At 41.3% G+C, this 12,668-nt stretch overlaps 1 protein-coding gene across 1 annotated transcript in view; it reads right to left on the bottom strand.

Moving 5' to 3' along the window:
- Positions 1-12,668, bottom strand: part of gcn1 (GCN1 activator of EIF2AK4) — a 42,177-nt gene that overhangs the window by 19,214 nt on the left and 10,295 nt on the right. Inside the window, exons 17-33 of the mRNA XM_058069863.1 lie at positions 11,539-11,698; positions 11,229-11,418; positions 11,019-11,143; positions 9,425-9,603; positions 9,250-9,343; positions 9,069-9,182; positions 8,636-8,987; positions 8,132-8,310; positions 6,515-6,595; positions 6,159-6,302; positions 4,386-4,510; positions 4,078-4,267; positions 3,932-4,002; positions 3,678-3,843; positions 3,409-3,603; positions 1,654-1,900; positions 87-208 (exon numbers count right to left, since the gene is read on the bottom strand). Coding sequence (XP_057925846.1) covers positions 87-208; positions 1,654-1,900; positions 3,409-3,603; positions 3,678-3,843; positions 3,932-4,002; positions 4,078-4,267; positions 4,386-4,510; positions 6,159-6,302; positions 6,515-6,595; positions 8,132-8,310; positions 8,636-8,987; positions 9,069-9,182; positions 9,250-9,343; positions 9,425-9,603; positions 11,019-11,143; positions 11,229-11,418; positions 11,539-11,698 — 2,734 coding nt within the window. The remainder of the gene's footprint in view (positions 1-86; positions 209-1,653; positions 1,901-3,408; positions 3,604-3,677; positions 3,844-3,931; positions 4,003-4,077; positions 4,268-4,385; positions 4,511-6,158; positions 6,303-6,514; positions 6,596-8,131; positions 8,311-8,635; positions 8,988-9,068; positions 9,183-9,249; positions 9,344-9,424; positions 9,604-11,018; positions 11,144-11,228; positions 11,419-11,538; positions 11,699-12,668) is intronic.

Here is a 12,668-nt window from a genome sequence, read left to right as displayed (position 1 = left end):
CAAGTTCCATTTCTGATCAAGATAATGAGGCTCTAGTATCATTGAGGTGGTGAAAATCAAACACGGCACGTGATCTTGTCGCTCACCTCTCTGACATATTGATTCCCGTCTCCAAAGCAAAGGAGGAGATGTGGCAGCACGTGGACAACGTAAGGCTCAAACAGCTTTCCCAACATGTTGCACAGCATCTCAAAAGCAAAAAGTGCTCCTGAAAAGACAAAACACTTATTTGAACCTGTCACACAATGTGGACTACACGTCTATTTTAACCAATTCTTGAAGTCCTGGTCCATACTGTTCTTTTCACTACTAAATCAATTTTTGTTTACATGAAATGTTAGTGCCAAAGTGACAATTTATATAAAAATTCACTTTGTTGACATGTCATGACATGTCATAACGATCTAAGTCTGGCCTCTAACATGTAATGTCCCTCCGATGTACTCCTTCCTGATCCTATCCATCCTGGTCACTCCCAATGTGAACCTCAGTATTCTTATCTTTGCTTCCTCCAGTTCTACTTCCTGTCTTTTCCTCAGTAACACTGTCTCTAGACCAGGGGTCTCAAACACGCGGCCCGCAGGCCAAATGTGGCCCGCAGGACACTAGTTTGAGGCCCCCGCCTTTGATATGAAAGTTTAATGTTAGTGCGGCCCGCGCAAGTTTGATATGGATGCTGTATGGTATCATGTACCCAGAAAAAATTATTACGTTTGATTAATGTTCATGTTAAAGGTTAAATAACTGTTAATAGTTATCCTCCCTATCCGTGTGGAAGTGGTAAGTTTTTGGCTATTTCAGCTTAAAGGAAATAACTTGAAGGCTACCGTTTAGGTCGCGAGCTCTCTAGTTTGTGTGTCTCAAGACCCTGCAGTTGCGCAATATGTTGTAAATAAAAAGAGTATAAATGTGACTATAGTCGTGTTTTGTCATGTCTACAGGGCTCTAATAATGCTTTGTTCATTTTAATCTGAAAAAATAATTTGTCTACCCACCAACTATATGTGGTTTCTTAAGTTTTTATTATTTGCTGTTTTATTATTATTATTATATTTATTTATTACTGATTGATTGATTTTCTTTATTTGTTTATTTTTCATCTTATTTTGTGCAGAAAAATAAAAATGAAGATATTTGAGAACAGTGGAATGTTTTATCAGAGCTTTTATTGTAGAAAATCGGAACCAAAGCACTGCAAAAAGTTTGTATATTTTTCTGTTTTTAATAAATGTTTTCTGTTTTTTTTTTTTTTGAAAACCTGATGCGGCCCAGCCTTGCCCAGACCCTAGCTCCAGTGGCCCCCAGGTAAATTGAGTTTGAGACCCCTGCTCTAGACCAAACAACATGGCTGGTCTCACCACAGTTTTATATACCTTTCCTTTCATTTTAGCTGAAACTCTTCTATCACACTTCACGTCTGACATCTCCACCCGTTCCATCCTGCCTGCACACGCTTCTTCACCTCCTTTTCACAATTTCCATTGTTCTGAATTGTTGACCCCAAGTACTTAAAATTCTCCACTTTCTGTATATCTTCTCCCTGTAACCTCACTCTTCCACTTGAGTTCCTCTCACTCACACACATATACTCCGTCAATTTGAGTACATACGAAAGCTTAATTGAAATCTGCAGCAAAAAAAATAATCACTCACCTTCCCTCCGTCTGAAGTTCTTCTTGTCCTGGATGGCATCGGTCAATGTTGCCATGATCTCTTGCTGTTTGAGAGCCAGAATCCCAAGACCTTTGACCAGGCCCGCCAGACCGTAGGCTGCCCCCTTTCTCTCAGCATACTTGTCACTCTCTAGTAGCAGCTGGAGCAGGTTTCTTACAATTCCTGCAGCGTCCTCCTTGATGGCAGGCACTAAAGGAGGTAAACAGCCAGCCACGGACTCTTGGACCTACATGAGAAATGTGAAAAATACAGTGGCTCATGTGGTGAATGCTCTACGGTTCATACCAGGAATGACAATTGAAAGATTAAGTATCTTTTTTTTTTTACTCTTATGAATTGTGGATGTGTTGCCCTTACAGCAGGATAATATCAATAATACAACTAAAGAAGCACTTGGACAGTGCAGACCTCCACCTAGCGCCATAGTTCCCCCCCCATATTGCGATTCCCCTCTAAAATATAAACAGTTCTTCCATATCACATTTCCGACAATTCCTGAAAATTTCCTCCAAATCCATTCAGAACTTTTAAAGTTATTTCGAACACAAACAAATAAATGCAGGCAAAAACATAACCTCCACGCTTGGCGAAGATACTATCACTATCACTGTGCAATATCTGATCAACCTCCATGTGCAATATTAAGGGCTCTAAATGCAATATACTAAGTTCTATGTGAAGTACAGTAAACCTCGGATATATCGGACTCGGATATATCGGAAATTCGCTCACAACGGACAGATAAAAAGAACCAATTTTTCTGTAATGCATTTCCAATAAAAATTCATTGCATATATCGGATTTTTTTATAACGGATTTCGCCTATTTCGGACAAAATCTCCAGTCCCGTTCCAATGCATTTCCATGAAATTTCCCTCGCATATATCGGATGGCCGCATCGTGGCGCTCCGATTCGCCGAATCGTGACAGGCCGCTATACGACATCATTTGCAGCGTTTGCAGCGTTGCCTGTGCGTCCAGGTACATTGGAAACATAGTCAAGGAAGTGCCTTTTTATAACGGATAAAATCCGATTTACGCATATACCGGATATAAATCCGATATATGCGTAAAACGGACATTTTCCGGTATACGCATAGAACGGATTTCGCTTATATCGGACAAAACCAGTGGGAACAATTGAATCCGATATATCCGAGGTTTACTGTATTTCCATAATGCCTCATATTAACTCACTATCAAGATCTCAGTGTATAGACTGGTCATATATCTCATCTCGTTTCATATTATCTACATACTGTATTTGTATATAACTCTGGGAAAAACTGTTGATTTTGTTAATACTCGGGTTGTTTATTTTTCTACATTGTGTATTTTGTACTGCTTAACTGATTCTGTACTCTTGCTGCTGTGCAATGCAAATTTCCCCACTGAGGGACGAATAAAGGCATATCTTATCTTATCTTAAAGACCACAGAACCCCCAAAATGCAGATAAATCTTGTATCTTAGTGCCGACAACTCCGAGTGGAGGCTGCAGGATCAAAGTTGACGGTAGAAAAACGACTACCATTTCTAACATCAAATACAGTGGAACTCATTTAAGTCAACCCCAAATCCTCAAGTCCCGGTCCAACGTGTCCACAAAAGTGCCCGCCCAAATCGATGTGACCCACTGGGGTCATTTCCATGAAATGGATGGAAACTCTTTGAAGCCGAACATTCATACATGGCAGAAAAGGGATATAGTAGGGACTTAAGTTTTTTTTTTTACCTGCTGAGATGGTGTAGACAGAGCAGTGATGAGCTTGGCTACAATGGGTTTGACTTTAGGATCGCTTTTGTCCAGATGTTTGGCCAAGGAGCCCATGAGAATGACAACGCTTTGACGAACAGAGTCGTAGCTGGCCTCCTGGGGAGCATTCTTCAGAAACTCCTCAAACACCGGCAGGAGGGAGCTGACATTGTCCTAATACACAAACATTTTACGTTAGAAAAGTCATTGTAAACTATAATCGGAATATGACGGGAACGGATCCACACCTTTCCATGTGTGTTGAGAGCCGAGAGAGCTGCGTCCAACATGCAGCGGCGCACCTCAGCATGGCGGTCATTCAGAGCGTCAGGAACAAAGAAGAGGAAGAGCGGTGTCACCTGAGATTTGTCCAAGTACTGTGACGACTTGTTCAGAGTGAGAGCAATGCCACACCTGAAAGCAGCAACAAATGCTTAAAAAAAAAAATCAGTGCACTAGGAATGAGTGGGAACGGGCTTAGCTAACCTTCGCCATCTCTTACCTTGCTTCCCACTGATCAGGTGGAGATTCAGAGATGACTCTACCCAGTGTATCCAGCACAGGCGGTGGCCTCTTTAATAAAAGATGAATAAAAGTGGTTTACTAGTGAAAAAACGGTTTCAAAACTGCTAAAGTGGGAGTCCTCACATAAAGCTTTTGGTAGTAGAGTTCGGTTAGCTGTCCAAGGACCGGGGCAGATTGGTCTGTATACTGAGAAACAGCACTTGACAACGCTTCAGCTGCAGCTGAACGAACAGCCTCCTCGTGGTGAGTGATGTCGCCAATCAGAAGAGAGCAGAGCTCGGGGACCAGCTCCAAATCAAGAGACTCCCAGAGTCTGAAGATGAGGGAGGAGACAAGAAGACAAAACATCAGCATGGCCTTAGGGACTGGCAATACTGAGTAGTACGGTGCTCACACATATACATTTCAATGGATGCTTCAAATGTACGTACTTTTCAGCAAATGCGCGTCCCTCTTCCTCCACATCAAACCTAGCAATCCATAGCCGGCGCAGCAAATTCAGTCCACTCTGCTCCGTACTGTCTGTCGGCAAAGCGAACTCCATCTCCAACAAGCCCTGTGCACCGGAATTGGGGTTGAAACAGGATGTCACGCAGACAAAATAACACTGATAAAAACAATAAAAGTAACACTTAAATCACACAATCCACAGCGGTAACTACAATGACAAAATGTAGGACTTGCTTATTTAACCGAGTCACAAAACAGTGCGGGTACATTGTTGTTGAGGGGCATTGCACAACGATACTTCTACACCAGGGGTCTCAAACACGAGGCCCCCGCCTTTGATATGAAAGTTTAATGTTAGTGCGGCCCCGCGCAAGTTCGATATGGATGCTGTATGGTATCATGTACCCAGAAAAAATTATTACGTTTGATTAATGTTCATGTTAAAGGTTAAATAACTGTTAATAGTTATCCTCCCTATCCGTGTGGAAGTGGTAAGTTTTTGGCTATTTAAGTTGAAAGGAAATAACTTGAAGGCTACCGTTTAGGTCGCTAGCTCTCTAGTTTGCGAGTTAGCATGTGTCTCAAGACCCTGCAGTTGCGCAATATGTTGTAAATTAAAAAAAAGAGTATAAATGTGACTATAGTCGTGTTTTGTCATGTCTACAGGGCTCTAATAATGCTTTGTTCATTTTAATCTGAAAAAAATAATTTGTCTACCCACCAACTATATGTGGTTTCTTAAGTTTTTATTATTATTATTATTATTATTATTATTATATTTATTACTGATTGATTGATTTTCTTTATTCTTGATTTATTTATTTTTCATCTTATTTTGTGCAGAAAAATAAAAATTAAGATATTTGAGAACAGTGGAATGTTTTATCAGAGCTTTTATTGCAGAAAATCAAAACCAAAGCACTGAAAAAGTTTGTATATTTTTCCGTTTTTAATAAATGCGTTTTTTTTTTTTTTTTTGGAAAGCCTGATGCGGCCCAGCCTTGCCCAGACCCTAGCTCCAGTGGCCCCCCAGCTAAATTGAGTTTGAGACCCCTGGGATTCCACTCCCGCTCACTTGGATGACGGATCCTTAACCCTTTGTAGACTGCTTGTATTTAATTAAGGAATACATGCATGACTCAAGAAGCACTTCTAGTCTTTCACTTTAAAGGTGACCTATTGTGCTGATTTTCAGCTCTTTGTATTGAGTTGTAGGTTACTATAGAGCAGCTACACACAATAACCAGCGCAGAAAGCTTTTCATCTTCCAGATCTGCACCTATTCCAGCTTTAAATTTTTATTAATTTATTCCACACATGACCCGCTCAGCTTGTACAGCTAACAGCTTGTATAATATATAAGGCCCATATCAAAGTCTGGCTCACTGTGACATCACAATGAGCTGGACTTACCAAACTTCTTTCAGGGCTCACTTCCAAATATGCAAACCTCATTTTAAACTTCACGTTTTAATCTCAGGCGATCTTGTGACACTGCTACTGTTGAATAATCAATAGAAAACAATATCCTTGACATATTAAGGACTGGGATTGAATGAGATCACAGGCCAATCCCAAATGTTGGTGAATTTTCCTTATTTGTAACAAAATTCCCCTTATTTTTAAATGCAAACCATTGTAGGTTTGATACTCACACCCGCACAGCGTTCCTATAGCGTTAAAAAAAAAATGTATATAGCTCTATCTGAGATCACCGACTAGATGAAACATGACTTGATTGATCTGCAACTCACCCTGAGAGCAGCATCACGGACAGAGAAGCAAGGTGAAAGGAGGGAATTTAGCAAGACGTCTATCTCAGACTGCTCTGCCACAGTACAGCCCTCTCCTCCTCCGGCACTGGTACACAGTGCCGTTAAGCACTGGGACGCCAACACCTGCAACAAGAATATGGACACATTATCTTTAAGACAATATTGTTAAAAAGAATATTGGTAACAAAACTTCATATTTTGCCACCAAAAAGCTGGACACTGGGGAACAAAGTGCTGCTTTATCAGTTTTAAGTCATATGCTGATGATATTATTATTTGTATACATCAACAAGGGCTGAAAGCGACCACAGGAAAGTTGGATTGGGAAGTTTTACCTGGACTCTGGGTGTAGAAGTGGAAATAACTCTGGTCAACAGCAGCAACATCTCAACACGTGGAAGCAGTTCAGGGCCATTCTGGGAAGATTTAATATAATAATATTTAAAAAAAAATTTTAAATAACCCACAGCTATAGCAATCCAATGTTTATCTCCGTTAACTGGTTTCAGACCCAACAGCAATAAGCGATAAGTGAATGTCTGCAAATAATCCATATTAATAAATTGAATATAAATGCAATATATTCATAGTTAGAGCATCCAAAACCTGTTTTAGAGCCCATTAGACATGAACTAACACCCCATCGTCAACTTTACACTTACCCAATATAGTAGACATAACAGAAAATACAACATATAAAACTAAGGCTATGTTTACATTGCAGGGTATGATGCTTAACTCGTATTTTTTGTTGAAATCCAATTTTTTATGTGGTCATTCACATTACCAAACAAATGCAACATGTTAATATGAATGCAAAACGTCTGGATAGCGACGTGCATGCACAAAAACACAGCACCACTCGCATTTTCATGTGTTTACGGAAGTAGTTGCTACACAGTGCTAATGATGTGCAATACCACTGATTTCATTTCCGAGCCGATACTAGGAAAAAGTTTGGGGTGGTATCGGCGATACCAATTTGATGCTCAAATTCACCTAATGTGTCTGATATTTATAGGTTATCACATAGTTTGTCTGGTATCAGGTCAGGTATCATGCCCCTTAGTGTCAGTATCAGCCCGAGACATACTATTTAATCATGAGCTTATTATCACGTACTATTTAATCAAAAGACTATTTTGTTTCCAGAAAATTTTCAGTTTATTACATGTATTATATCTAAAGAGTGTAAACACAATAATTGCAAAAATATTTCAACAATAATATTTTATCAACAGTCTTATCTTATCAATGTCTGACAATTAAAGTTCCATTAATCTAGTTTGGGTTTTTTGGTGACTGGAGTTGATGAGACAGTTGATAAAAGCTTTAGGTCGCCTTTGGTTTTCCGACTTGTATTTGCATTTTTAGTTTTTTTTTCGATCATTTCAAGAGTGTCCTCCTCATTAATGGTGATAAAACGTTCCATTTCTAATATTCTGTTTGCTATTTTCCCTATTTGTCTTTCCCCGGGAGTGTCAATCGCCGACATGTTGACAGAGCACAGACGGCAGCAAAACAAACGCTCGTGCGCCGTTCTCTGATTGGTTGTTTCACGGGCACGATACCAGAGCAGCGCGCTCTGAGTGGACAGCTACTGGGGCTGATACTGGACATGGTTAAACTCTATATTTTATCAGTATCACTGCACTGGGCTTTGCCACGGTATCATTTCGGCCTTTTCCCGTATCATTCATGGGCGGTTTCTAGGGTACAGGGCCAATTAATACTGTAGTATGTGATAATTCAAATTATCATCCTTTTAAATATACTTACTACTTGACTTACTGTATAATAGGCTCTATTGAACAACAGGATTTAATAATGTATTTTTCAAAAACCATGTTAGAGTGAAGCTGTGAAATTCGAAGCATTAAGTTGTATGTGATAACTGTACATACTACATAAAAAAACAGATCATGTGTCAAAGTGTATATAGTGCTCGGTACCTCATCAATGACGGCCTCTTCATCCGTGTGAGCCCTAAGTTGACAATGCTCATTGATGACTTGTAAAGACCTCGTCATCAAGGTCTCCGTCTCCTCTGTGCTGCCTGACGACTCCCTGAGTGTGGCGTTGAGGAGAGGGAAGCAGAAGCAAAAGGCAGGGGCGGATAGCGGGGTCACATCTGCAAAAAAAAAAAACAAAAAAAATACATATAAAAACAGACAGTGACAAGTTTAATACAGTGGAACCCGTTTAAGTTGATATGACTGACAGTTAACATAAATTTAAAATAACCATTGCTCACATATTTATTTGTAACTTTGACCAGATATTGACATAATATTGACAAAATCAGTCCACCATGTATGTCAATATTAACTTAAGTGGGAACTTTTTTTAGAACTAAGCAGAGCACAGTGGACCAGGACTTGATTATTTTGCCGACATCAACAGGTTCTACTGTATCTTATCAAAAGCCAGATAACTACGATCATAGCAGTCCTCACCGCTAGTCTTGCCCTCTCTCTGAGGGACAGTGTGGTTATGCAGCAGCATGACGGTGCGGGTCACCGCTTTGTCCAAGTCCTCCTGCTCCCAGGCGGCGTCCAGATCACAGCGTGGCTTCAGCAGTCGTAAAGTCACATGTCCAACAAGCACACCGAGATGGTGGAGGTGATGTGGTAGAAGGCACGCGCCGATGTCCAGGAAGACCTGCTGGATGCGTGGAGCAGCCAGAGGTGACTGCAACAGGGGCAACAGAACCCGGAAGACCGACGGCAGCTCCCTGGTGATCTGAGGCGGTCTCTCTTTAAGAGCAGCTTCGAGGAGGCCCACCACACTTTGCAGCTCTACATCCAGCTGGGGAAAATGATGCATATAAAAGGTCAACTTTTTGTCCCAAAAAGGGACAAAAAGTCATTTCTAGAAAACTATTTGTACCGCTTGAAGTCTGGTGCGAATAGATGCCTCTTTCTCACGTTGCGCTTGAATCATTTCCTTTTGTTTGCTGGTGAGATGTATTTCATCTTTGATGCCTTTCTTCTTCTTCATCTCCTGTGAGATTACATTTAAATTCAGACCCAGATACTGTATTTACAGTAAATAAATATCTTTACATTACCTCCTGTAATTCAAGTTCAATGATCTGATCCTTGTACGAGTAGGCTTTATTCTCTCTCTTTATATTAGCCTTCTTGGTGTTTTCTTTCTGGGCACTGGATATTGGGTACAAATTGAGTCAAATACCAAGAAGTGCATTATAGTAAATGACAGGCCCGCTGGTACACGACTTTTACCTCTCAATGATGGTGTTGTCATAGAGTTCGTCGTCAGGTGTCAGCATGATGGCATATTCCTCCTTGGTGACTTGAATTAGGGAAGGTTGGGAAAGTTCCTTTGTGACGTGACTGATCACACGAGGCAAGAGCTTGTCAGGAGAGAGAGCACAGAAGGCACCAACAGCGTTCTTCACCACCTAAAGGAAAAGAATTACAAGAAGAAAACTACTACAGTAAACCTGGGATATATCGGATTCAATTGTTCCCACTGGTTTTGTCCGATATAAGCGAAATCCGTTATATGCGTATACCGGAAAATGTCCGTTTTACGCATATATCGGATTTATATCCGGTATATGCGTAAATGGGATTTTATCTGTTATAAAAAGGCACTTCCTTGACTATGTTTCCAATGTACCTGGACGCGCAGGCAACGCTGCAAACGCTGCAAATGACGTCGTATAGCGGCCTGTCACGATTCGGCGAATCGGAGCGCCACGATGCGGCCATCCGATATATGCGAGGGAAATTTAATAGAAATGCATTGGAACGGGACTGGAGATTTTGTCCGAAATAGGCGAAATCCGTTATAAAAAATCCAATATATGCAATGAATTTTTATTGGAAATGCATTACAGAAAAATCGGTTTTTCTGTCCGTTGTGAGCGAATTTCCGATATATCCGAGTCCGATATATATCCGAGGTTTACTGTATTTGGCATCTGGGTCTAAAAGGCATCGGTTTGTACAATGGAGCCACGCACATCAATGATTCAGCATTCACGGCTCCAAAAATCGTTCATTCATTCATTCATTTTCTACCGCTTTTTCCTCACGAGGGTCACGGGGGGTGCTGGAGCCTATCCCAGCTGTCTTCGGGCGAGAGGCGGGGTACACCCTGGACTGGTCGATCACTGGCCAATCACAGGGCACATATAGACAAACAACCATTCACACTCACATTCATACCTATGGACAATTTGGAGTCGCTAATTAACCTAGCATGTTTTTTTGGAATGTGGGAGGAAACCGGAGTACCCGGAGAAAACCCACGCATGCACGGGGAGAACATGCAAACTCCACACAGAGATGGCCGAGGGTGGAATTGAACCCTGGTCTCCTAGCTGTGAGGTCTGCGCGCTAACCACTAGACCACCGTTTTTTTTTTTCGTTTTTGGTTTTAATTAAAAAAAAATAATACTGTTATAAAGACCACAATTTCTACATGTTTATGTCAGTGTGATAATGTTTTTTTCACACCGTGTTCGGCAGCCCTTGAACACAACATGGTTGATTACAGATGCACTAGCTTCCACAGTGAATCCGGCCTCATTACCGGAATTCCGACAGACAATCAGTGTGGGCTATGTCGACACGGCTGGGAGAAACGCCTTTTCTAGCGCTAGCATGACCGCCACGCTAAAGGCTCCTGACTCCGGTGTTCATCTATTCATGGATCAGCTTATATTATCACTCATTAGTGGTGAATATCTATACATTTTACACTTTAAATGTGTTTAATAAGTGTGTGTGTGTGAATAATGAGAATGATTATTATCAATGATTATTGTGGTATGTACATATAAATGATAAGATAAAAACAAAGAATCACCTGCTTGTCGGTGTTGACCTCTAACAAGTGTGGCAGAATCGCCTCCAGATTCTTCTCTAGAAATTGCTCTGCTTTTATGTTCATGGAGGAGAGCAGAGATGACCACAGTCCACGGCGAGCTTCCACTGAGAAAAGATACATCGAGTTTTGTCAAGGTATGAAACTGCATCAGCGCCAACTAGCAAGCGAAGAAACTGCTCTTTGTAGTACCTAAGGATGGATGATGAGCAACTATAAGGATCTCCATAGCCAAGTTCTCCGTCTCCATAGGATCACCCCACTGGCTGGCGGCGGAGCAAATCACATGGAGCGCCTCCAAGAGGACACGGGGGCGAGTGTAGGTGCGGCCAAGCTCAGTTTGCTCTCCAGACTCTGATATCAAGACATCCTGGGGCAAAACCTGGCAGTATACAGCCAAAGGAATTACAACACTTTTCTATGCTGATAGTGAATTAAAACAGTGACTCCAGGAGTCAGGATATCTAAAGTACTCATTGTTTTTTTTTGTAGCCACACTCACTTTGTGTTTGTTAATGACAGCTCGGAGCTCTCCCAGAAGGCCGTGTGCGATACTGGGGCCGCCCAGGGAAGAGAGCAGCTTCTTGACAGTCTGTTTAGCTCGCTTCCTCACAAGCCAGCTCTGAGACAACAGGACAGCAACCGTCGCACTGTGGTACATCCTGTATGGAAGCAAAGAAATAGGCCAAAAGTCTAGTAATCACATTCAGAAAGGTGACCATTCATGTCTGATTGAATGATAGATTTGTTCTTAGCAGCATAATCACCGCCTTTGTTTGTGTAAAATCACTCATTAGCTTTCCATCCATCCATTTTCTATGATGCTTATCCTCAATAAGGTTGCGGGGGTCTGCTGGAGCCTATCCCAGCAAACTTCAAATGAGAGACGGGGTACACCAGCCAATCGCAGGGCACTTTCACTCACATTCATACCTAGGGACAATTTAGAGTCGCTAATTCACCTAGCATGTTTTTGGAATGTGGGAGGAAACCGGAGTACCCGGAGAACATGTTTGGACACTAGTTTGAGGCCCCCGCCTTGATATGAAAGTTTAATGTTACGTTTGATTAATGTTCATGTTAAAGGTTAAATAACTGTTAATAGTTATCCTCCCTATCCGTGTGGAAGTGGTAAGTTTTTGGCTATTTAAGTTTAAAGGAAATAACTTGGAGGCTACCGTTTAGGTCGCTAGCTCTCTAGTTTGCGAGTTAGCATGTGTCTCAAGACCCTGCGGTTGCGCAATATGTTGGAAATAACACGGACTCTAGTTTGAGGCCCCCGCCTTGATATGAAAGTTTAATGTTAGTGCGGCCCCGCGCAAGTTTGATATGGATGCTGTATGGTATCATGTACCCAGAAAAAATTATTACGTTTGATTCATGTTCATGTTAAAGGTTAAATAACTGTTAATAGTTATCCTCCCTATCCGTGTGGAAGTGGTACGTTTTTGGCTATTTAAGTTGAAAGGAAATAACTTGAAGGCTACCGTTTAGGTCGCTAGCTCTCTAGTTTGCGAGTTAGCATGTGTCTCAAGACCCTGCAGTTGCGCAATATGTTGTAAATAAAAAGAGTATAAATGTGACTATAGTCGTGTTTTGTCATGTCTACAGGGCTCTAATAATGCTTTGTTC

The sequence above is a fragment of the Doryrhamphus excisus genome, chromosome 4, assembly GCF_030265055.1.
Source record: "Doryrhamphus excisus isolate RoL2022-K1 chromosome 4, RoL_Dexc_1.0, whole genome shotgun sequence".
NCBI lineage: Eukaryota > Metazoa > Chordata > Actinopteri > Syngnathiformes > Syngnathidae > Doryrhamphus > Doryrhamphus excisus.
The sequence above is the reverse complement of the archived record's forward strand: the minus strand, read 5'-3'. Positions and strand labels throughout refer to the sequence as shown.